At 36.0% G+C, this 26,813-nt stretch overlaps 1 protein-coding gene across 1 annotated transcript in view; it reads left to right on the top strand.

Moving 5' to 3' along the window:
• The first annotated feature begins 496 nt into the window (after nucleotides 1-496).
• eff (ubiquitin-conjugating enzyme E2 eff) overlaps nucleotides 497-26,813 on the top strand; it is a 114,802-nt gene continuing 88,485 nt past the window's right edge. Inside the window, exons 1-3 of the mRNA XM_081726913.1 lie at nucleotides 497-759; nucleotides 8,478-8,541; nucleotides 23,643-23,674. Coding sequence (XP_081583039.1) covers nucleotides 736-759; nucleotides 8,478-8,541; nucleotides 23,643-23,674 — 120 coding nt within the window. The 5' untranslated portion in view covers nucleotides 497-735. The remainder of the gene's footprint in view (nucleotides 760-8,477; nucleotides 8,542-23,642; nucleotides 23,675-26,813) is intronic.

Below are 26,813 nucleotides of genomic sequence, written 5' to 3'. Positions count from 1 at the left end.
TGCACAGAAATGAGAGTATAAATATGTCGATTTGACCATGTATCCGTACTGTATATGGAACTCTAATGCTATTTCTGGGAGCATTCCTTCATATAGGAATTTAAATCCAACCTTGTATTATATTACTACTATTTCGCAGTGTATTTTGCACGTAACACCCACACGAACATTGCATAAATATCGAAGTGTTATATGCATCTGACACAATTTTTAGCATCAGTTATAGCACATTCATCAATATTTTCCTTTTGTCAGCTTCACAATGATAGATATATATTCATTTTTTTTTTTCTTTTACACTTGAAATATTGCTTTACGCTTTACATTCTTTGATTGTTTTGTCGTTCCTTCGTCTTTGATTTGCATGTGACATCTGTCGTTAAACGCTCTAACCCACTCCCGCCCTGAAAACCGCTTACGGATGCGCATTATACGAGGAAATGTACAAAATAGTTCATATTATTAAATACTAAATTGAAATTGTGAAGTCATCGTTTAAATCAACTATTTCTTATTGCTAAAATCATCAGTATTATTATTTTGATATATAATTATTAAATATTAGCGTTTGGTGCAATATTCTATATAATATTAATACACGTCATTGACTAGAGTTATATCATTGCGCTAGAAGCAGTAAAGGCAGCCATCTTACATTACCCAAATCAGTGATCTCTAAGGAGAGGTTTCATTGTGTAGTTTAGTGTCTGTAAATTATATTACACAGATCTACAAATGGCGTTAAAAAGAATTAATAAGGTAAGTTAAGTGTCATAGATACAGAAAAGTCTGTTAAAAGTGTTAGTGTACTGAGCAATACTGCTAATAATTTATATAATACGGGTCAAAGTGTTTTCGATAAATATGGATTTTTTAAAGAAAATAATGGTTAAGTGCATATAATTCCATCACCTGTATTACCTGTGAAACATAAATTGAGTGCGAAAGATTAATGGAAAATCTATGCACAATTTATTTTGTACAACTGCTTGTTCGCATTTCCAACCTGCCATTATAGCTCGTGAACAAAAAAGCCGGAAGTGTTTCAATTAAAAATAAGTAAATTACCCTACATTTTCGTTATATATTATTAATATTAATCAGCAGAAAGCGTATTTGGTACGTAGATGAAGGAACCATTATAGCTGAAGTTGAAACATGCTAAAATGAAATATACATGAAAGTCCGATATAAATCAAGTGCTTAAGAGCCATTGCATGTTAAAGAGTTCAATTTCTCGCCATAATATGACAAGTTTGGTAATGTTTAGCTTTTATGATACAAGATATATTCTTGTTGTAGATTTGAATACATAATACATTACCTTACTGTTACAGAGGTAAGAAGATAACAATGACCTCAATGTTAAATGACTTGAAGATATACGTGTACAAGTAATGTAAACTGAAGCAAACCACAATTTAAAGTATTAAAAAGTATAGTGACTCACTGTCAGACTAGTCTTATTCATAGTATAAGATAGAACAATCGAGAAAGTTTCTCAGACAGTTTAGGATATGATAAAATTTGTGTAAATTTATTTTCGAAAATTGAATGCCCTACTTAATTAATTCTTTCTAATTACATTATTGTAATCTGTAATGTTGTATGTTGTGCATTTCTACCACTATAAAGTCTATAAATGTATTGGAAGTGCTCATTTTTGGTAATTCCTAGTTGCTCAAATTTATATCTATGACTTACAAAAGACCGCTGAATTTCAAAACTATTGAAAGCTGGGGAAACTTACGATGTTAAAAAACATTACTTCTGTGCAGAAGTTTTAAAAATAAAATATGTTTTGATATATAAGCAAAAAGTCTAGATGTACCAAGCCAAATTATAAAACACTATGATAAATACGAAATATTTCAAAAGTACACATTAATCTCCAATTAGCAATCTGGAGTGACTTTCCTCTGGACGGATCTCTTCCTCTTTTTTTGTTGCGTGGGAGACCCGGGTTCGATTCCCGGCGGGAGCTCATGTGATTCGGATTCCACGTTAATCAGTAGGTCCACGTCTCATATAGCCTTGCTGCTGAAAGGGACGCTAAACTAAAATCAACTCAACTTTTTTTTTCTCCAAATTCTGTTTATAGTCACGGGACCAAACGCGGAACGCAATTTATAAAAGCATAAAGTTATGGCTTAATTTGCTTATACTCGTGTGGTTTTTGAATTTTACCGTGACTGCTTGTGCTAAAATCTCCACAGAACGTGCTTTTTATCGACGTTATATTAATGAAATATACTTAGAACATCTATGCTTTTCTTTGTGCAGTAGGTGAGAAAGAAAATAAAGTACACGATGTAAGAATATTGGTTAAAGTTTTAGAAGTGGTAAGTCGTTGAAAGTTTTCAGATTAAATTACGGTAATAGTTAAGAACAGCTACTTATCTCCCTTGCACGAGGATACATCTTACTGTTGCACTACCTAAACACCCTAAGTACAAGGGCAAGAACTCAGTCTATTACTTACTTTTTAACATCCTAGATAGTCAATGAATAATTCCTGAAAGTATGGCGTTTCTCGTCCTTCCCTAAATGGGAAGTACGGCTCCTTAACTATAACCTAAATTACGAGTTCCATGGCGATACAATAATATTTAAATCGAGAAATGATCAAAATGAAATTGGGTGAGTACCACAGATAGATCCAGGAATATGGAATCTAACGGCATCTATAAACTAGCGTGAACAATTGTGCAGCAATAAGGAATGGGACCAACATCACGTGATAATTATTTAGTAAGAACTTTGTGTTGTATCTTCACTTTTTACATCCCATAATGTGATATTGGAATTAATTTCGCTAGATGGAAATCTGGAACCTGTGCTGAAGAGCCAGTTGTGTGCATGATGCACCCGTCAACTGCACTGGTTCCTGAGCACAGTGTAGCTCGGAATCCACTCAAATAGTAGTTCTCGTCTAGCATAATCTCGGCGTTGCTTAAGAACTTACGTAATTCAATATAGATTGATGGGTGGCCTTTTGAAAAAATACGTTAGTAGTGTGTTTCATTTATGAACATAGAAATTTAAATTGAGAGTGCGTTACGAAAAAAAAATTGTGTGGCAAATCATTTAGGAAATCAGTAGTTTCATGACACACATATTTATCAATTTTTTAGTATATAGTTTAATACTCTTTTTATCAAAATATTACTACTTTCGTGGTCTACTATTAACCTGTGACGTCACGTGTCTTGTCAAGGTCATCGGTTCGACTGAACCTTCATGTAGTTGGAGAGATTGTTAGGAAGTATGTCAGCGAAACGTTTGGTGTCAATCAACGCACTGCATGCCACGTACAGTGAATTCCGTTTTACAGTACTATGGATCGTAATCGAACAGTCATTTTGAAAACTTTTCTGGTAAGCTGTAGAGGTTTTTGGCGTAGGTATGTCTGTTTCATGTGCCTGAGTTCGAATACAAGTAAGGAGACAGCACCACTGTAAAGTAGAGGAAACTGAAAATATTTTGCTAACACCTCTGTTGTTATTTCTGGGGTGAAGAAGTCGATTCATAAATAGGTAGTTCAGTTTGATTTGTTTCTACAGAGCAGGAAAGTAACTTTTCAAGCAACTTTGATTTCTTCAAGGATATTGGCGAAAGAGACAAGTCGACGCTGAAACGTCTTTGGTCAAGATGACTATTTTCACAGTCCAAGTGTCTTAGTAAGAACTTTTTTCATTATTCGATATGTACTCTATAATTTCATTAAGTAACAATATAATTGGTAATTTACTAGGATGAACTTAAATTTTCCTTATATGTTTGAGCTGTGGCCACGATTGGCGAAGGAAGATGTAACTTTTTCGTTAACTTCTCTCTTATATAGTAAGTTACAAGTTCCCTATGTCTTTATCATAGATTTATGAAAAACTTCTCTCTCTTCTAGAACACAGTTCATAAAAGGTAACAGCCACTTAACGGGAAAACTTGCTGTTACACAACTGAAGAATACGGTACTTGATAATTAAGGCAGTACAAATTACGAACATCCTGGTCGCTAATATATAATAGAATTAATCACTTGATGCAGCCAGCCGCTTACTAAGACAGTGCGATCCTTGGTACTGTAAAACTGTAAGTCGCATGCAGTGAGTTGATTGTGACACCAATCGTTTCGTTGGCATACTACTTAATCTCTCCATCTACAGAGGTTGTTCAGTCTACATTTGGCCAATTTCGACTTATTTAAAAATTTAGAAGAGTCCATGGCGCCAGGTCCGTAAGTGCTCGATATGTTTTCCTTGGTTCCTAACAATAGCCCGACAGCGTAATTTCCACTGTAATAGGCTTCTCTGAAGAACTGGGAGGGGAATCTTGTCCCACTCCCTTTGCACAGCTTTCCAAAGTCCTTCCACAGTTGTCACACGCAGTTTTCCCAAAGCCCGCTTCAGCAATCCAAATCCACAATAGTCCATAGGACTTGCATCTGGAGGTTTAACAGGTACCTCATTGAATGGTATCACCTGTACACCACTTGCCTCCTCCATCTCCCTGTAGAATGCGAGGGACGATCGTGAGGTATGTGATGAGGCCTTGTCCATGTGAGTGCGCACCAGATTAGCGTCATTTCTGTACATTGTTGGAATCTCATGCTCGTAGATCGGCCGCATGATATGCTCCTGAAAATACTGCGAATTTATTTTGCAGTTCTTCGCCACCCTACGAATCTTCAGTTTACCTCGGTAACAGTAGCCAGTGACGACCATGAACGCTTTTGGGAAGGATTTTTACAGATACGGACCCAGCTTGTGAAGTTCTTGGCGCCTTTCTCTCGGTACATGATGGCTCTCGGTTTGCCGCAGTCGTAAAGGTAAATCCATGCTTCATCGAACGTTACGACGTACATCTACCTTTGTTTTGCCAGATGCCGTTCGTACAGCTTCCGGGAGTTACTCTCGTTCCTTTTGGTGGGCATCCGTGAGAAGATGGCCGCGAGCTTTCATGACTTTTTGCAGCTTGAGTTGGTGTAACGTCCGGCTCACAGTCCCCAAAGCACGTTAAGACGATTAGGCATACACCTTTGTGTTGGCGGATTTTCTTGCATTGCCATTTTGCGAAGTTTCCTCTGCATGGTGGAGGTGGCCTTGGCACATTCCCGCTTCCTAGGCAACTTCGTTGGTGATCCAAATGGTGGAGCTTCGTTGCCCTTGTACTTTTTAATAACATTTTTTATTCCACTTAAACTGATGTTGCAACCATTCTTCGAGCACTTTTTTCTAATGGCAGAAATACTAAAGTGGGCGTCATAAAGAGCCGCAACATAGCCTTCCCAAAACCGTCTTAGTTTGGGTGGCATTTTGGTCACAGAGCGGAAACCCACACGCTTGGAAACAAATTTAACACAACACAACGCTCACAACAATGGTCCTGTTTGGTGCGTTATTGTTGTCCGCGCGGAAAAACAACTCCGTTCCCTGGAAACCACTGCTGGACGTCACGAGCCAGGTCGGGTGAGTCCATTTGCCCGGGAGGGGGAAGGAACGAAATCAGTGAACCTCTGTATATTAAAGGTCAGTCGTACCGATGGCCTTGACAATGTACATGACGTCACATGCTAACAGTAGGTCATGAAAGTTGTAATATTTTCATATAAAGAGCTTTCTTGGAGTAGTAGATGAGCGATGACTGAATTCATCGTAAGTAAAGGACATTGCTGGCAAGGGATTAAATTCAACTAGATAAATTATAGGAATAGCTTGTGGGTTGTTCAGGTACGAAGCAGTCTGTTGGCAAATATGTAAACATGCATTTGTATTTGCTTTATTAGCTGAAGGTAATTGTTTAGGAATAGTAAAGTGTTGCAAGGATTCAAGAGCTAGACTAACAGTCTATATTTCAACCGAAATTAGGTATAAGGTATAAACTATATTTCTGTCTGTGATAGGAAATACTTACGTGTAGAAGTGTCACTTCGTAAACACTTCTGCTATGGATAATGGTACATAATAAGTTAATCTGAGTTGGGAAAGGAAGGAGCTCCAAGTCTTGCAAAAATAGGTTTTTATATATATAAATATTGTGTATTTTGCACAAACTCATCATGTAAAACAGAAAATCCGGGCGTCCTATACAGCTTGCAATAAGGACAAAATTCCTGCTGAGTTGAAATAGGAAGAATCTCTGATGTTTATTGAAATCTGGTGTGTTGGGCATTTTTCTATTGAAATCTGGTGTGTTGGGCATTTTTCCTTTTTCAGTTCAGCAATTCAATTCTAGCGTGCGTAACAATTCATTCATTTCTTACATTGTGATCACTGGCTCGTAGTCTTATGCCCAGTGACCTACATTCACATTTTTATCAATTCTTTCATAATCACCCACTTTAATTCCTCAGCTATCTCTTTTAGCCTAAAATGCTTATCGTGGGACATAAAACTAGAATATTTTTCAAACAGTAGGTAGTCCAATGAAAAAAGCTTGCAAGTACATAAGAATAGAATATATATATATTTAAATCAGGCAGTTTTTTTCAAATGTAACTTAATAGCTAACTTGCGGTGGCTCAGTGGTAGAGCGTTCACCTCCGGTGCTTGGGGTCCCTGGTTCGATCCCAGCTCACGCCGTGTGGACTTTGTGGTGGACAAACACCGTGCTCGTGGGTTTTCTCGAGGTTCTCCCACTTCCTTCATTCCACCATTTCACTCATTTCTCATTATCACCGTCTCCTTTACCCTAACCGGCATAACCGTGGGACGTTAAACTTAAAGATTTCATTTTTCAATAGCTAACTTGTAATAACATATCACAACTTCTGACACTGGTGTAACAGACGAGAATGTACACATCCAAAGACATTCTTGTTTTGTACCATGCGCTATAACACGACGTATGTATTACAAATAATTTAGCTAACTGAACATATGCTTACTGCTAAGATAGGCCTGTTTTTAAGAATACAAACGAATGGTAGGCCTATATCAACGTTCCTACGTTCTTTATCAATCTATTTCCTCCATTTATCAATGTAATACACAATTCTACTATTAGAGGTGTTCTGTTAATATAGACACTTGGTTGTCCAAGAATACCAGCAGTTGTATAGTCTGAATGGCTGAGCACTGAATTCAGGAGAGAGAGAGAGAGAATGTGTGACTGTTTAGGGAGTGAACTGGATAGCGTACTGGTTAACGTATCGGCATGGGGAACCGGGTTTGAATCTCGGTCTACTCGTACAGTTTTTACTTTTTGTGCATTATACGCATAGGAGTTCAGTTGTTCTCCTCCAGGAACGAATTGTCACTCTTAAGTTTGGTGGTACGCAATAACATTCAGTTTGTGGTTCTGAAAGCGTTTATGGAACTTATGTGGAGCGACGATGGGACTAGCAATGTGTTGGTCAAAATCCTCCAATTTCGAATCTAGTTTAAATCCTTCAGAGTTTTCCCAGGTAATATAGTTTCAGTAATGAATAGTTTGAAGAGGTGAAGGAAAGTATTCAGTGTCAGAAACTGCTTTAGAGGAGGACACGGAAACCTCAAGGTTCACTAAATATTTTGTGTGCTTATTTTGCAATCAAGCTTGACCCAAGTGATCAAGCTCTTGATCTAGGTGTGATCCCCAGTTGAAGGTACTTAGCTCAGATGCACAGAGTGGTTGTTTCTTTCTACCGGTAACACATTAGTTTGTTTCATATAGCCTTGTTGCTGAAAAGAATGTAAATTTTAAAGAAAAAATAGGAGAAACATGTTAAACATTTAAAAAAAAAATCCTTAGAATATCAGTAGCTAATGATTTTGAGTACTAATTACGTTCCCTCGTATTTACCATCATAAAGTACATTAATACGTGTACCAGTAGTAAATGTATTTAATAACTGAATAACTATTCAACCATGCTCGTTATCCAAAGAATTGTTCTAGAAAGTGTATATTACATGAGTTAGTATTCGAATATGACATTTTACGTATTTTAGCATCGGGAATATCACAAACTGATAATTGTAACAGTTGCGTGTTTATTTGTATGGCCAAGTACTACGCATAAAGGACCCGGGAAACTTTGCTTTGTTAGGTTTTTTATATACTTAGTTTAGCTTTTCCCGCCTTCCAATAAAGATCCTTATTAAAATTACTGTTTGATTGTTAGGAGTTTAGGGAAAAAATTATAAAAAAGGAGAGTTATTCATATTGCATTACTGTATAGGTATAACTAATTACTGACACTTTCGTGTGTAGTCAGGTCAAGTTGATATAGCTGTACGCAATGAGTAGCTTCTACTTTAGCATATCTATGCAAAGTACTCAGTCTGTAGGATGGTGATTCTATAGCCGTCACATATTCTTTTCTGTATGTTAACAAGTGCTTTGGATATTTTGTAATTGAGAAAAAAGTAAATTATTTCCTTCTTGTATATTATTGTACTATAAATATTTGTGCTGTAGACTTATAACATCATTACCGATATATTCATAAGACATTGCAAATCTTCGAATATGCTCTAATATGTTTCATTATCTTAGGAGCTGCAAGACCTGGGTAGAGATCCACCGGCTCAGTGCTCAGCGGGACCAGTAGGAGACGACTGTAAGTACTTGTCTTCTTTGTTTTTGTTTAAATATGTGTCATGGGTATAATTAATGCAAGGTTTCATTCATCTGATACGAGTTCCGTTTTGCGATGACTGTTTCAGCAACCAATGTTGCCTTTGTCAAATGGACAAATCTTCGTGCTTCTAGGGTTGCCTTCTACATTCTAAATATGTTCCGACTGTAAACCGGAACTTAGACCCTGTTTTTAAAGAAAATCATGTAGAATACGAAGTATTGGTACAAATGCTCGAGAAATTTTCTTCTCACCTAGTTTTTTTTTTTTTTTTTTTTTCCTCCTGAAAATCAAAACCTAAATGTTTTGTCCTTTAATTAAATGTCAGGCCCATATTACCAGTTCCCAAGGCGACCTAGCGTACTTTCGAGCCCTGAGTACAACTACGACTGCAAATTGAAAACATCTAAAGACTGAAAAAATATAAAGTTTCTATCTTTGGACAAGAAATGTTAACAGGATTTTCATTAAGAACTGGATCTGAAAGTTTGTAGTTTATGGGGACGTGTTAAAAATGTAGGAGAGCATCTGGAAGCACAAAGATTTATCGATTTGAAACAATTGAGTCATCGTAAAATTTGAAAAGAATGGATCAGGTAAGTGAAATCTTTCCATAACATAAAGAGTATGTGATGTGTTTGTTTCCTAGGTGAGTCTTTCCCCACAGTTTATCCAATTCAAATACAGATGTGGGGGGCGCGGTGGCTCAGTGGTAGAGCGTTCACCTCTGGTGCTTGGGGTCCCGGGTTCAATCCCAGCCCCGGCCAAGTGAACTTTGTGGTGGACAAACACCGTGCTCGTGGGTTTTCTCGGGGTTCTCCCGTTTCATTCCACCATTTCACTCATCTCTCATTATCACCGTCTCCTTTAGCCTCACCGGCATAATCGTGGGACGTAAAACTCAGAATTCATTTCATTTTTTTTAAATACAGATGTCCATTCCGTCATCTATAGAAAAATTTAGGAACCCGTGTACATCACCGAATTAGAAGATGACAAATTTATACTCGTCCGAAAGACCAAGCGTCGGTTTGTTTTTCTAGTTTTGCTTTCGTGTTCAAATTATTGTGGCGAAACAGGTTAAGCACAAAAGGAGCAATTGAATAACGTATTATTTATCTACAAATAAATCCGGTAATACGTGGTACTTCATGAACTGGGGATTCGTCTCTGTGTACCATGAATCTACTCAACATCGTTGTGTCATTGTAACTAATTGTTACACTTGTATTTTTTTTTCTCCACATTGCTTGGGGTATTTTTTTTTTACACTCCAAAAGACGATTGTATTCGAAGATTTTGTTAACAATGCAGCGATATGTTTCACTTTGGTTAAGTAGTGCAAGGCCGTGATTGAAGCAAAAAGTATCAAGATTCATAGATTCCTATCCCATGAAGCATCTGTCCAAAGTGATAGTCAATTTGGGAAGCTTCGTGGATTCATTTACTAAAACATCAATTTTTTCCTGCCAAAATTTCAGACATCGATGTAGATATTTTAAAGAGCACACAATTTCTTATTATGGAGGAGGGGAGTTAGATATTTACTCATAGCTACCTATGAGGTGCACAGGGTGACGTGAAGGTCCCAGAACATAATTTCTTGGAAACGGAGGAAGTATTGGGATCGAGGTAACCTTTTTCAGTTAGAAAGGTCATATCAGATAACACTAGAAAGCCTCCCTGAATCCATTTATGTAATCAAATTCTACCGTCGGAAGATACAGGCTAAGAAAGATATTTTTGAATGAATGTGGTAAGAATAACAATTTCATAAATATTACGAACATAAAGGAGACAGTAGTTTTTACGCGAAAACTGTAAACTAGATATTGTGTTAAAATGATGATTTTAATGACTTTCATTTCTTCAATTTTATCCAAGTTCGCTGGTTTAAGCCAGGTGGATTTTCAAAATAATTAAATAAATAAAAGCAAAAATTCATCAAATCGTTTGAACTTAATGATATTTACTCACATTTCAAACAGTCTAGATCTTCTTTTACATTCCTGTTTCCTGGGTTTGTAATGTATATGATTTATTGGAATCAAAAGTATTTTCTGCATATGTGTGTGTATGAATGGTTTACAACTATAGTGAACTCAGATAATTCGTATCTGTATTCACTTCTATTGATACGCAAATTAAGTCGCTGTATTTCTGATTCACTGAACTGAGCTGGACTAAATTAAGTCCTTCTTACTCTGTAGTCTTTGGAAGTTTATTTTAATAATGTGTATAACTCTGTTCGGTGATTTTATGTGTGGACTTGTGCTTTTTATCGTTCTGAAGTGACTTAAAATAGTTACAAGTGTCAAGATCAGTATAGTCAATGTATGTATGTGTGTCCTCTGAGTAAATCGGTAGACTCGTTGCCTTTGTAACCAAGGGTCTCTCGTTGGTATCCAGATGGAGGAGTTTCTCTCGGGTGCAAACCGAGTAGCGGTTCGAATCCCAGGATTGCTAGATTTTTTAGAGAAGGAAGGAAGGTCTTACGAATTTTTTAAGGGAAAAAAATTACCATCAAAACTAATTTTATACTAGACATTAATTTATTTGCCTTGGTAGATTCCAAACATTTGTAAAGATTAAATAATTTTTTTCTTTTAAGTACTTCATTATTATTTTCTGCTTTATAGCACATTTGTTGAAGTCTTTTAATATTGTTTTTGTAAAAAGTTTTTATTACATCAAAAATACTTGCAGGACATCGAAATTCGCAGGTATGGAATTCTTCTATTTGTTCACAGTAACTTCCGTTTTTGATATCAATACACCACGATTGATCGATCCGAAATTGCAATATGGTCGAGACGATTGACAAAGGTTAAGATCCTAAAACCAAATCATTCTTATTCATAAAGTTGGGGTGCGAGCTAGATAGGAGGTAAATTCGGAATCTTCTATTTTCTCTCCGAATAATGAGTTATATCGTTAGGTTGCGTACAGTGTGTGAGAAATCCTTACCTCTAAATCACACTAACAAAACTCTATAAAACATTTTTAAAATGTCCAGTACTTTTATTTTGTTGAAGAAATCGTTTTACGAGGAAAATGAAAATATAAAACTTATGGGAACAATGTAAGGCCTGGCAGCTCTAAGCTGTAGGTCTCGCCTCTCATAAATCCGTTACTGCATAGAGACGTTAAGGCCAGACAAACTTATTTCTACCCATGTGTAATCTTTTTTTTATATATAAAAAAAAGCTGGTTTAAAATAAATGGTTTTTACCATCTCTAATTTTTATCCATCCTTTTTTATATTAAAAAATGCTTTTGAACATGGAAGTGTATATATATATATATATAATATGCTTTATGACATCACTATTGTGGCCATAGTTGTACGATTTCTATTATTAAAGTGCCGGTCTCAAACAAGAGAAATTGACAAAAAAATTGCAGCTCGCTGATATGAATCGGATAACAGAACAGTTGTATATGTCCTCTTAATATATCATTGATAAGTCAGCTATCAGGCTTTAAACATATCAGATCTAAAGTGTAGTCTTGATTCTATAGCAACTACTTTATATATATATATATATATATATATATATATATATATATATATATATATATATATATATAATGCCCTTATTTTGTGATCACAAAATATTACTCTGCTTCCAAGATGGAAAAATATGTATTGTTTACACAGTTTCTACATAACTGGTAACTTGCGTGGGTGATCTTTAGTTTAACTTTCTACGATTATGCAAAGGCTAAGGGGGAGAGTGATGACGATAATCAGCGAACTGAAGGAGTGATGAAAGTGGAAGAGGGAAAGAAAGATACTCGTCTTCGTAACCAGGGTTGGCTGGTTTAACCCCCCCCCCTCCCCCCAAAAAAACGAAAAATGCTTTAAATCGTGTGAACTTCATGGTGAAGTTTCCACATATCAAACCATCCGCATTACGTTTATCTAATTTTCACCTTTTAATCAAGGGGTCCCGTGTTCAATTCTCGGTCGAACCACAACCCATCTTTCAAGTGTAAACCAAGTAGCGATTCGAGATGTCCCTCTAAGCGAAAGTCTTCTCTGTGATAACCTTGGTATTTCATAAGGAGGTTAAGGCTAAACATACGAAATAAAACCAAATTATATATTTCTACGTGAATGGATTAGCGTAGTGATTATGATACGTTGACCTTAAAATTTTACATACAAATACATTAAAGTAATAACAGGATTTTCCCAATGGCTAAGGCGGGAACTTCTCGATTTATATATAATTCTGTGTAATGTTTTTACTTGTATAACTGTCTATCTTTTTGTCCTTCTGAAATGACTCTTGACAATTATATTAACAAGTAGGCGTATGTAAAGATCCGTACAACGTATTTTTCTCAGGAGTCCTCGTGAATGAGTCGGCAATCGCATTTGTGACCAATTAGTCCCAGTTTCGTGTCCAAATGGACAATTTCTGTTGGATGTAAGCCGAGAAACGGTTTGGATTCCGCTTTAAGCTTATGTGACCCCTTCCAGCATAACCTTGTTGTTGCATAATAACACCAAGGCGAAACAAAATAATTTCTGTCCATATTTAATATAAATACATAGAGTAAATCTTTTAAACCCCCCCCCAAAAAAAAAAATGGTTTAAACCGAAAACAACTTTTTTTTTTTTTTTTCCAATAAAAACCGTGGTTTTTGCCAAGCCTGTTCGTAACACACCTTACACATAGCCACCTTAGTTATGCCAACTAACCGCGCAACTACAATTTGCCCTCTGAAGCTCAAGAGCAGTCTTTCATTGTGCATCACAGCCAACACACGCCGCCGTTCTAGCCCGCTTAAGACACTACAAGCAATTATCTAAAACACTATTGCAGGGCTCATAGCGAGTCACTTTTTTTTTTTTATCTAAAAGTTACTTTTTTGGGAGGTAAAGTGACTTTTTCGTGTGATTTAGGTTTTGCATTGGCAGTTTTCTAAGAAAAACATAACAAAGCAGAAACTTGTTACTCATTACTCTTCTGAAAGCTTCAGTACTTGCTGCCACATGTGAAACAGTCAGCTTTATTCTCACTTCAGCTTTTATTCTTTCTAAAGCACAGTGGATGGTTGGTGGAAGCTTAAGCTTTCAAGGTGGGGTTGAAAACTCGTCTCTGTCTATTCTTTCTTCTATCATGATAGTCTTTTAGTTTTCTCTCGTAATAACGCTCCGGTCAACGTTGTGTGTGTGTGTTTGTGTGGTTCATCATTCGTCTTGGGTTATGCTTCTTGTATGATGTTCTTAAAAGTAGGTGCTGAATTTGGATATTTCATGACTTTGAGAACTCTCAATGCTAAGTTGAATATAATGTCTGGGATGAAGAAATTCGGAAATAGGCCAGAACTGGTTCCACTTACCCAGAAGCCTCTTACATCTGCTAAGTCTGCTTACCGTAACTACAAAGCATACTTAGAAAACCTAAGAAAGGAGGAAGCTCAAAAAGAAGTAGTAAAGAAGAAAAGATTAAGCAAAACAACAAATAGAGAGGTGATGAGAGAAATTGACAAAGGAAAAAGGGGCATGATGAGATTTTGGTCACGTTTTGGCCCCTTTTCCTGTGCGTTTGGTCATTTTTCAACTATTTACAAGAGACCAGACCACTATGAGTCCTGCTATTAATAACGACCAGACTCTGTGCATGCATAAAATTATTGTGCTAAGGGTTAAGAACTAACTTCCGAGAAAGAAAGAAAAAAGTAGATTAATGGTAGAGATTGTGTGCTGCTATCCATCAAAGATAATTACGTCATTACTAGTCGAACTCAGTTGAAAAACTGTAAAATCGTATCTAGATATCTTTTTGAATAGTATCATTCAGTTTTAATGCTCACAGAGATGAACAAAGACTACGAGTGTTCAGCAAACAAATTGAGAAAAATGATTAGTAGAAGTAGACGAATAAATTCCTAATACTACATAGCAGGATTGGCTGGTTTAAACCAAAAAACAAAAATTTGCGTAAAAGTGTAAGTGTTCGTAAAATCTTGATGAACACACATTTGTGGGTTACCATGTTTCACTTCCGTATATTATTCGTATTACATTATTCGTATTTACAGACCTAAATTCCCCATTCATTACTTAGAGATTATACTACAAAAGCAACTTTTGCTTTTCTTTTATAAGTTTATGAATGTTTCATTTGTGATTTTTTTTTTATAGTTGATTATTACTGTTATGCAATTGCAATCAAAGGAAAATTCTAAATATTGTTTCGTTTTAATAATGTTTACGATTAATAAAATACATCGAAATACCGTACTTTTTTTGAGGGGGGGTCATACAAACCCCACGGGAGGCATTTACTGAAATCAGAAGTATCTTTGGTATCTGTTTATGTATAAATGGATCAGAGCCAAAGTGGACTCAAATAATTCTTATCTTTATTCACTTTTCTTACTAATATGCAAATTGTCTTATTTCTTTAACTTGGACTAATAAAAGTTGAAGTAAACTAACTTGGACTAGAGTATTTTGAAATTGTCCATATGTAATGCTGCATAATGGTTTCACTTGTGCTACTGTTTATCGTTTTGTTCTTGTCAAATGAATCTTGACAATTAGACAATTATATTAAAAAGTATGTAAAGATCAGTACAGCGTATCAGGAGTCCTTCGTGAGTGAATCGGCAGACTTATCGCATTTGTGGCCAATTAGTCCCGGTTTCGAATTCAATTGATGGACAATTTGTTTCGGATGTAAGTCGAGAAACTGTTTGGACTCAGTTTTAAGCTACTCCTTCCAGCATAACCCGGTTGCTGCATAATAACACCAAGGTGAAACGAACTTATTTCTGTCCATATGTGATATAAATACATAGAGCAAATTATTTAAACCAAAAAAAAAAAAGTTTAAACCAAACCCCGCCTTTTTTTTTTTTTTTTTTTTTTTATAAAAACCATAGTTTTCGCCAACCCCTGGTGCATAGTGAATACAATAAATGTCTTCTACATACCTACCTGGCAGCGTATTGGCAATTTGCCGGTTTGGTACTGTTAGGCAATTTAATTGCAATTTTAAAAATTGCGTTATTTCAGTTCATTTATTCCAAGATAGGATAAGGCCTTTTAGATTTCGTTATGGATATTTGTATATTTCTTCAGTAATATATTAGGACGATTACATTCTTAAACTGTATTGTTTCAATTTATTTGAAAATGAATAATGATAATACTGAATAGAAAGCTTTCCATTAAACACGAGGCACTAAAGCCAACAGTAAGTTATCATTCAGAACATTCTAAATGAAACACCAAGGACGGATCTTAGCAGGGTTGTTCTTTGTCTGTTGGAGACGCATAGTGGCGAAATGGTTTATGTAAATAATGTAATAGCTTTTCATTGACACAGTAATTAACTGGAGTATCTCTCACCTTTTGTGCAAAAGGTTTCTGGTTCAATCCTGTGAGTGTGGCAGGCTTTTTATCGTTCTTCAACATTAATACTTCAGTCACTCTTCTCATTTGGTGTAAAGGAATAGTTACGGGGTGTTATAATTAAGATTTAATATTTTCGGAGATTTTATTATAAACATAGTTGTTTCCGTTAAACATAGGATTTCCTTTATGTAAGGCCGTTCGAGTACACCCGACTGAACTGACGACTTCTCTAATCATTGTTTAGTTTAATATAGAAGAATAAACTTATCTTTAACGTTGATATCATTATGAATGCGATATACACGTCACTAAATCAACTATGCTACGTCAATGTTCTTATCTGAAAAACGCTAAAAAGTAGTAACATGCCAAAAAATAATAGAATACTGAAATAAGATACATTAGTAAATGAATGTTGTTTCTGTAATTTAAAATTCGTAGACTATCTAGAAAATGTGTTTTTAATATGTAAAGTTCTAAAGATAGAAACGCTGTGATAAATTGAAAATCTGAGAGAAATGCTGTGATAGATTGAAAATCTGAGGATATACAGGGTGTCTATCGGTCACGAATGTCACGATATCAGAAAACAAGTCATGAAAGTCAAGAAAAAGTCACGAAATTTAGCTTTTGGGTCAAGATTTTTTTTTTTTTTTTTTTATCTGTACAAATATAAGTACAAACTGGAAAATTTTGTTCTATAAAACGTCAAAATTCATCACCAAAAATATATATATGATCGGCTTTAGACGTTACCAAATCGCAAGCAAAGCACGGTTCTATCGAATGCATAAAAATTCGGTCTAATTTGCACCCAAATTTGCTCTTGAGAATGCTACGTAGTTTTATGGTTTGCTAAAGAAAAGGTCACGAAAAAGTCAAATTTCATTTTGGAATTTTAGTAGACACCCTGTTATATATAATCGTATTTTAGAACGATTTAAACAGATTACAATCAGTTTTATTTGCTATTATTGTTATTACTAATTAATAGTTTCACAGCAATAACAAATGATGGAATTGGGAGGAAATTAGAAGGTATTTATTAAATCGTCCAATGAAACTTCTTAAGAATGGTACTGGTTTCAATGCTGATGGCTTTTTTTTTTTTTTAAACAAATAATATTGTGCATTTTTAAAAAAAAAAAGGCTTATTGATCTTTCCCAGTGATTTAAGTAAATGTGTACAGGATGGATTATTTATTTTGAAACTTTTAAGTTTTAAACTGTCAAAATTCAAAATTCACTTACAAAGTGAAGCTGTTGTTTATATAGATTTCGAGCTGCTGAAAATTAATCGGACTCTAGTTTTGGTTCTGCATCTCCCAGTTTAGAATAGTCCCAGTGATAATATTAAGCTTCTCTATACGTCAAGTTACATGTGTGTCCTCTTCGTCCAAATCTTCTCTTGAAATTGCGTAGCAAAGTTAATGTGAGCATTACTTACGAATAGATCTAAAGGTACCGTATATATAAAAACGATAAACCGGAAGTAAGTTTACTACTTCTGGTTTTCAGTTTTATAACTGTTTTCTCGTAAACAGCTCCAGCTATATTTTTCAACTAGGTATATGAACTTCCTTATTGTTCGGAAAACTGTACAACAAATTCTCAATTCGTACGCAAGAATGTGCGAGTTGATTGTGCTTGACTTGGGCAGTCTTAAGGATGTTTGTAACATTACAAGGTTCCCACCGAAAAAAAAAAAAAAAAGGTATACTCGGAAAAAGTTGGAAATATCTGGAAATTTTAATTATCGATTTTCATTTCTCAGAATTCATTTTCTTGCATTGCCCGGCTGTTTAGTAGGGAATATTTTATAAAGTAAATTAGTTTGTTTTGCAAAATTTCCCTGCCCACGCGCACACTTTATATTCATAGTAGATGAGGAATCCCTTGATCGGGAAAAAATGCAGCTGTTTCATTACGTTATATATATATATATATGTGGTGTAACAAATGCATGTCCAAAAGTGACTAGGTAATTGCGGACATCCAAATAAGTAAAAATGTTCCTATAAACATGGGCCCGATGCCGCTTCGTGTCCGAGATACAGGGTGTTCAAATGTCGGGTCCCTCCAATGACTCACTATGGGAAATGTTCAATATTACAGGAATAATACAATCAAGTGGAATGATGTCTGTGCAAATACATTTACACTAACATAGAGAATGAAACTAATCAACAGTAATGGTTATTGGGTAGTCAGTATTGCCAACCTGGTTCAAAGTGTTATGATTTCAAAAAGCACTAGACGACCATACGTTAACATATGATTGGTGACCTCAAAACGTTCCTAAACATCGGGCAGATTCTGCTTCGTTTTCGAAAGACAAGGCGTCCAAGTGTGAAGTCAATTAACGGCTCACAATAGTAAACAACGGTTCATAGATCACAACTATTGCATATTTCCAAAGAGAAAGTAATTAAGAAAGGTGTTCAATGAGGCCACAGCGTTCGTTTATGCCACACACAAACTTCGGAAGACAGTGCCTTATGTTCACGAATGTTTTGACATCAACCATATCCTAACGTGTGGACGTCTAATGCTATTTGAAGACATAACACTTTGTACCAGGTTGGCAACACTGACTACCCAATAACCATTACTGTTGATTAGTTTCATTCTCTATGTTAGTGTAAATGTATTTGCACAGACATTATTCCACTTGATTGTATTATTCCTGTAATATTGAACATTTCACATAGTGAGCCATTGGAAGGACTCGACATTTGAACATCCTGTATCTCGGAAATGGAGCGGCATCAGATCCATGTTTATAGAAACATTTTTACTTATTTGGATGTCCGCAATTACTTCGTCACTTTTGGACATGCATTTGTTACACCATATATATATATATATATATATATATATATATATATATATACCTGGAAAAGTCAGGGAATTGTTTACCAAATAAGTTGGAACCCTGCAATAGCAATATTTTCCCACAAGAAGCAGTTACTTACGCCGCTTAGAATTCTATCATCATAAAATTTATTTTTTAAGCAAGTTTCAATATACCATAAATGGCCCATATATGTATTATAAATTAGAAAGTTAGAGGCATATTTACAGGACTAGACTGGATACGAAAGATTGCTGTTTTCTACGTAAATTGGATAGTTGAGCCCGAGACATTCATTATCAGAGAAAAGAATAGCCAGCACTAATGCAATGAAAGCAGCTATAAAGAATGTTGTAAACGCACTTCTTGTCAACACTGAAGGCATATCTATGTCCACTCCATATTGAACTTGATCTCGATTTTCTGCACTTACAAAGAACAAGAGCAGAGTTGACTTCCAGAGTTTGATACGTAATTTTCCTAATCTCAGCTCTAACAAAATGAAGGGTAGTGTGTTCGTGGACCCCTCTCTCCCATATGAGAGATCTCATGCAGAATCAGGACTTAAATATGTCGCTTAGTCCTCTTGAACCAAAGTGTCTTAGGTGTTTTTCAAGAGTTTGGCATCGGTTCCTTAGGGAACACTAATGCTAAAAATTACAAAACATTGGCAGACGTTTTACTGCCATTGAACAGTTGTGAAAAGATGGATGCAACATGCCTCTCAAACTCCATTTACTGCACAGCCACCTGGACTTCTTTTAAACAAATCTTCAAGACGAAAGTGATGAGTATGGTGAATAGTTCCATCAAACAATATCAGCAATTGTGAAAGGTGGTGGATGGGAGCTTGCTTGCAAAATTTTGCTGGAACACTGTAGGCCTTCAAAGGAGTATTGAAACGTAAAACAATAAATTATGAATGTATGTATGGATATGTTGTATTCTTTTACATATGTCTAGTTTTATATTGCAATATAGAACACTCAGGTCATTGTATACCTCTGGTGCATAGGGTCCCGAGTTGGATCCCAGCTCGTGCCGAGCGAACTTTGTAGTGGACAAACACCGTGTGCGTGTTTTCTCGGAGTTTTCCAGTTTTCTCCCACTTTCTTTCCATTTCATTCATCACCGTCGCCTTTAGCCTAGCCGGCCGTGGGACGTAAGATTCGCAGATTTCATTTAATTTCATTTTTGAGATAATTGTATGAGAACTACTACTAAATACTGATGTGCTGATTTTCTTGTTTGAAACCCAACTACAAGAAGTCACATTGTAATACTGATTTTTACATAGACGTCGTTAATGAAATATTTTTTTCATGATACAGCGTGTTATACGGAAGCTTTACTTTTTAAAAATCAGCCGACCAATATGTGGTTGGAATAAAGTACCATTTGTAGGATATTTACACGCCCCCAGTTACATCGTGTGTTATGCAACCTGTCTTATAGTAAGCTTCATTTTCATATGAATAAGTACCCTCTCTTATCCAGTGTTGATTGATTTAAATCGAATGTTTTTTTTTTTTATTTTTTTATCTACAATTTAAATCCAATTTATTTTGCTTAGAACAGAAATAAAACACAGTATTTGACCATTTTTGGATACCAGTAGAAGTAGTCTGAAAGTAGCATTTTAATGGTAGGATCTCAGTAATGCAAATTTAAACAAAATATCTAATTTTTAGATGAGAGTTAACGGCTCATGAATTTTTAACTGTACTTAATCATTTCAGACTGTGGAAAAGACTTGGAAGAAATTTTGAATTCATTTAACATTCAATACTCAAAATTTTAGTTCAGAATTTTACATCGTGGTGTTATAGATATATATAAAAGCTTTTTTAAACCATAATTGAAACTTATATATAACGGGCTGAACAGTTTGAAATGAATGTTTGAACATAGCTAGTACCTGCCTCAAACTGGGTTTTTCTCATCACTGGTTAAAATGATTGTCCTAAGGGAGAAGGGATTAAAATTTCCAGAAATAGTGTTTCAGAAGCTTTCCAGGTTATAAAGAGAAAACTCCGTATATAAGCTTAACATTAAAAATAATTTCGCATGTGTACAGATTTTTCGAAAATTCCGCTTCTGAGGGAAGGAGGAAATTTCCGTATTTCTTTTCTTCCACATTCAAATCATTGTTGTCTGTCTCGTTATCACGAGAATACAGCTGAACCGTTTGAAAAGATTTTTTGAACATGTCTCAGGCTGGGATTTTATCATATTACTTTCATAAATACATAGGGGAAGGATGCTTAAAATGCATGCCAAAAAAAAGAGTATTCACAACCCTCTCACGTTTTGAAGATAGAACTGTGTATATAAACTTTTTATAATAAATAAATAGACACGTCCTCCAGCGTTTTAGAAAATTCCGCTTAAGTGGGGGAGGAAATTTTGTAATTTTTTCTCAATATAAAGTACACCCGCCGCAGAATCAACTTCGGACCTCAACGTGAGAGCTGCGGTAATGAGAAATCTGCCACGTTGTAATCTTGTAGCTAGTGTTCCTGTAGTTCGACACAGATTGTATCTGCATGGATATATCTGGCAACAGTGTATTACTGCTGATAAGCAAGTTCATTTTGTATTGTTAGTTGGCACAGGAAGGTTGACTTTTTGCATTAGTGTGTGTTGTAAATTGATGTGTTTTCGTGCGGTGCAATTTGTGTTCGATATTTTACTACTGTATTTGTGATGGACGTTTTTGATATGCCAGGAAACTACTGTGGTTGTGCGAAAAAGCCAGCGTTATTGCATGGAGAAATGAAAACTTCCCCATAAAGACTATGCAAACGCGCAGTTCGTGCCAAATCGACCATAATGAAGATTCTTGCAGCCGAAAGGACTACCACCGACTGTGGTTCCAAAGAACAAGTTCGATAGTGGGAGATAGGGATAGCACGTTTGATATCTGTAAGATTGTAACCATTCTCTTATAGCGTTCAACAGACATGAGTGAATTCCTCTTGTAAACTTTTCTGGTTTCTTGTCACTTACGAAGCAGACTTATCTGTAGGCCAATGTGTTAGCACTGTAAGACATGACTAAAAAAAAAGGGGGGGGGAGCATTCATTCCGCTTCAATTCCGTAGTGAATTTGATCTGAGGGTGGTAACTATTGAGGAATTCCAGAAAATCATGTTTGATATCAGTGTGTCCAGGTAGTAAAGGTATCATCAACATATCTAAAAAGCAGGAAGGCTTAACCTGCCGTAGCTCGCTCCGCGGATAGAGAAATTTTAGTTTTCTTAGAATTGTTAATGGAGTTTGTGCTGTAAAATACACGCGGTGAATTGTTAGAAACATTGCAGAGAAAATGTTAAACAATTTATCGCTTCAAAACAAAATACACATTAAAATAAGATAAATAAATATTGCAGAGTGAGACTCCGCGGGCGTACCTTGATGTTACAATTGATCACGCGTGCTGTGGAGGGTTAAGAACCGTCATATCAAGAGTTTCATGTTCAAAGCATTCCACGTAGAAGTTGGCTATGGCTGGAGAGAGCAGGCCCCATGGCTACTCCATCCGTTGGTTCATAGTAGACCCATCATACAAAAGGTATGGCAGGTCAGTGTATGGTGAAACAGGTTGGTTGTTCCGGGCGTAAGTTATTTCGTATCAGCTGCATCGTGTTCTTGACAGGATGTCTTGTGAATATTGAAACTGACCAGGAGGTTGTTTGGGTTCATGTTGAGATTCTTCAGGATCTTAACAAAATCAGAGGAGTTATAATATGATGTTCACAGTTTCCAACTAATGGATTTAAATTTGACGTGAGATGCTTTACGAGGTAATACGTTGGGCTCCCTATGGCGCTGACAATAGGCTTCAGTGGTACACCATTGTTCTGAACTTTGGTAAACCATAAATTGCGCAGATCTTCGGGAAGTCTAGAATTCTTCAGCAAAGGTTCGTTTTCCTCTCAGCGGTTGATTGCAGATCTTTGGTTAGTTTTTTGTAGACTGGGTCGTCAACCAGATCAGTCATCATCTTACAAGCTTGCATAGGCAATAAATAGGACGGTGGCATTACCCTTGTGAGCACGCAGTATTGTTATATCTGGATTAGCACGAAGCGACGTACGAACAGCGCGTTCTGCTTGGTCATGTTGAATTTTGGTAGAATGATACTAGAAAGGGCCTGTTTGGCTTACCATCGTGGCTGACAGCTCTCTCAGGTTCAGCTATGATCTTGCTGGAGATGCTCTTTGATGTAGGTGCGAAAATTGAGCCCTTTCTCAAGCACGGAGGTGCTAGCATCGTCCAACTGTAATCTGTGAACGATGTGCTTATCATTGGACCTCGTACGTTAGGTTACTTGGTCTGCAGACGTGATAACTTCGTTTGATTGGTAGATAGCATATGTCGGAGTAAGTCGGCATTACTTACGGTAGCTGCATCTACCCATTCCCAGTCAGGTGGTGATAGAATCGAAGTAACCTTCAGATGAGCAGGCAGGAGAAAACTATATCCATCTTGTCGGCGGGTAAAATAAATCCTTTCTCTCATCATAGTCTAGCTGGTGCGTGTTATGATCCGTGTGATTCCCACTGTAGATAAAAATTCATGTTTTATCTACTTTTCTTGAAAATGAAGTCTTTAAAGCTACTTCCACTCGTTATTGTATAGCTGTTCTGTATTCTTTTTTTCTGAGTTTGGATTAACATGACGAAGTAGTTAATTAGATTTTAATAGTTTCCTCCCACATTCTCTTTCCATCAGTTCTTTCATCATTCACTTGCCTTAATCATTGTCTCTTAGCCTATAGGGAATAAATATACGTTATACTGAAAAAATGATTTCACTTTTTAATATTTTTTTTTTCTTTCTTTTCAGTGTTCCACTGGCAGGCCACAATAATGGGTCCTGTAAGTATGAAATTATTTTATCCAATATAGTAGTTCATTTTATGAATATAAGTAAGCGGTGTTTAAATAAAAGGATTACTTCTAGTTTCTTGTATGTGGCAGACGTGAAGAGCTATGTCCATATTACGAAGAAAAAAATTCGTACATGTAATTGTCAATAAGAAAACTGTTGATATAATCAGAATTATCTAAATGGCCGGGCGTAGTGTTATTTCCTACCTTGATACAAAAATTTGTTTTAAGATCTAATTCTTTGGTGTGTTTTTAAAGTATATTACATATTTTAATAGCTTGAGCGGTTGTTTGACATGTCATATATGACATATCTCTGACGAAGCTTGAATCTTATATTCCAAAAATATGATCATGCATTGATATCGTGAATTTTGCCGAATTATTTCAGTGAGAACTATTTAGATGTTAGGTTAATTAACAAAGTGAAGCTCTCAGCTACTAAAATCAGGTCGGGTATCCGCGTTGTGGGATGTCTATAGATGCGTGTTAAGTTTTGGAGGGGAAAATATAAATTTCTCCACCGCTAGTTCATTATGCACAGTGGACATAGTCTCTCCGTGATAATAAACATTAATAACAAGAAAAGTAAAAATGGTAGAAGAATGCGGTTGCGGCAAATAGGAAAAGCTCAAAGATATATATATAATCATAGGCATTCTGCCCTTACTGGCAGGTCACTTGCGGCATCTGAGAATCTTCCATGCTCCACGGTCGTCCGCCTACGTCTTCGTCTTCACGTATGATCTTTCTGTTTTTATATCATCCATTAATTGTAGTCTCCTTCGCCCCCTCCTTCTCTTTCCCGCCACCAAACCCTCTAGGACGTTCCTCAATTTCTTAGGCAGTGTCCCAACCAGTTTCTATTCCTCTTCTTAACAATATCTAAGTGTTCTTTTTTCCGCCACCATTTCTAACACCCTCTCATTCGTTTTCCGCTCGACCGAACAAATTCTTTCCATTCTTCTCCACCCCCACATTTCGAAGATTTCCAGTCGTTTTCCATCATTTTTACGTAATGTCCACATTTCCTCCCCATACAGTACAACACTCCACATGAAGCATTTATGAGTCGTCTTCTTAACTCGTTAATCAGGGTTCCACAAAAGACTTCTTTCTCCTAAAGGCTTCTTCCGCCATTCGTATCCTTGCTTTTATTTCAAGTTTGCACTTCATTACTAAGAATACTACCCAGATATCGAAAACTATTCATTGTTCTATTTTCTCCCTTCCACTTTTATATTTGACATAGACCTCTTCGTTCCAATCGCCATGGCTTTTGTCTAACATTTTATTGATTTCCTTTTCAGATTCTGCAACAAGCGCAATATCGTTTGCGAATCTTATACATCTAATCATTCTACCTCCTACCGAAATGCCGTCATCATCATGTAAACTATTTTTCACTATCTCTTCTAGATAGACATTAAATATTGTTGGCGAGAGATAGCATCCTTGTCGAACTCCCCTTCCAATTGCACTCTCTTCCGTCAGTTCTTCCCCTATCCTAACACTTACTTGTTCGTTCATGTATACCTGATTTAGAGAATTTCCACATGTGTTCCATTATTTGCCCATGCGATGTCACAGTCGAAACTTGCGTGTCGGGAACAGTCTTCTTGTGTTAACGAATGAACAATCTGCACCAGATATGCGTATACCTTCAAGCTCCACTTAATCGTGTTTAAAAAGATCTCTCTCTTCAGGTGTATGAAATACATTGCAGATCTCATAGTAAGGAAGAATATTTGATAACTTTGATTTGTATTGTTTTTATGTAAAACTATAGTCATTTTTTGTCAAAAAAAAAATCAGTGTAGCAGAGTGCTAGATGCATGCCTTGAGTGTGTGTAGTCTTTTATTCGAGTCTCGGGGAGAACATTAAGTTTTTGATGTTGACAGCTTCGTAAAGCAATTTCTTAGTTCCGGACAAAATGTGGATTAAGAAAACTAAAAGCTAAGCAAACACGATGTTTAAAATGCAGGGTTGGCTGGTTTAAACCATGATTTAAACCTTGGTTTAAACAAAACAAAAAAAGAACGAAAAATGCTTTAAATCGTGTGAACTTCATGGTGACGTCTCCACATATGAAACAATCTGCATTACGTTTATGTACTTTTCACCTTTTAACCAACGGATCCCGTGTTCAATTCTCGGTCGACCACAACCCATCTTTCAAGTGTAAACCAAGTAGCGATTCGAGGTGTTCCTTTAAGCGAAAGTCTTCTCCGTGATAACTTTGGTATTTCACAAGGATGTTTAACCTAAACATACGAAACGAAACCAAATTATATATTTCTACTTGCCTGAATGCCTGTTGTTTAATAAAGCCAAGGTTGCTTAAATATATTAATAGAAATTGGCAAAATTTATCAACTGCCTATGCAGCTTCCAACATCAGCTTGGATTTGACTTTTTGATTTTATTGAATGATATCTACATACTAAATTTGTAATTTAATACCTCAGTTTTAGCGCAGTGATTATGATACGTTGACTTTAAAATTTTATATACAAATACATTTAAAGTAATAACAGGATTTTCCCAATGGCTAAGGCGGGAGTTTCCCGATTTATATATAATTGTATAATGTTTTTACTTGTGTAACTTTATCTTTTTGTCCTTCTGAAATGACTCTTGACAATTATATTAACAAGTAGGCCTATGTAAAGATCAGTACAACGTATTTTTATCAGGAGTCCTTCGTGAGTGAGTCGGCAATCGCATTTGTTACCAATTAGTCCCGGTTTCGTGTCGAAATGGACAATTTTTCTTGAATGAAGCCGAGAAGCGGTTTGGATTCCGCTTTAAGCTTGTGTGACCCCTTCCAGCATAACCAAGGCGAAACAAACTAATTTCTTTTCATATCTAATATAAATACATAGAGTAAATTATTTAAACAAAAAAAACTGGGTTTAAACAAAAAAGTTTTTTGGGTTTTTTCAATAAAAACCATGGTTTTTGCCAACCCTGTTAAAATGTGAAGTTGAACTTAATATACTTAAGTTTAACTTTCAGTTGTATAATATTAAGTCCACTGGATGAACCACGCCTCTATTATGATCAGTACTTGATATTTCGGGATAGAATAATGAATTGCAGTACTGCATTTGACATGATGCCCGC

Source organism: Thermobia domestica, chromosome 1 (genome assembly GCF_964235325.1).
Source record: "Thermobia domestica chromosome 1, izTheDome1.hap1.1, whole genome shotgun sequence".
Lineage (NCBI taxonomy): Eukaryota > Metazoa > Arthropoda > Insecta > Zygentoma > Lepismatidae > Thermobia > Thermobia domestica.
This window is presented reverse-complemented; position numbering and strand designations above follow the sequence as displayed.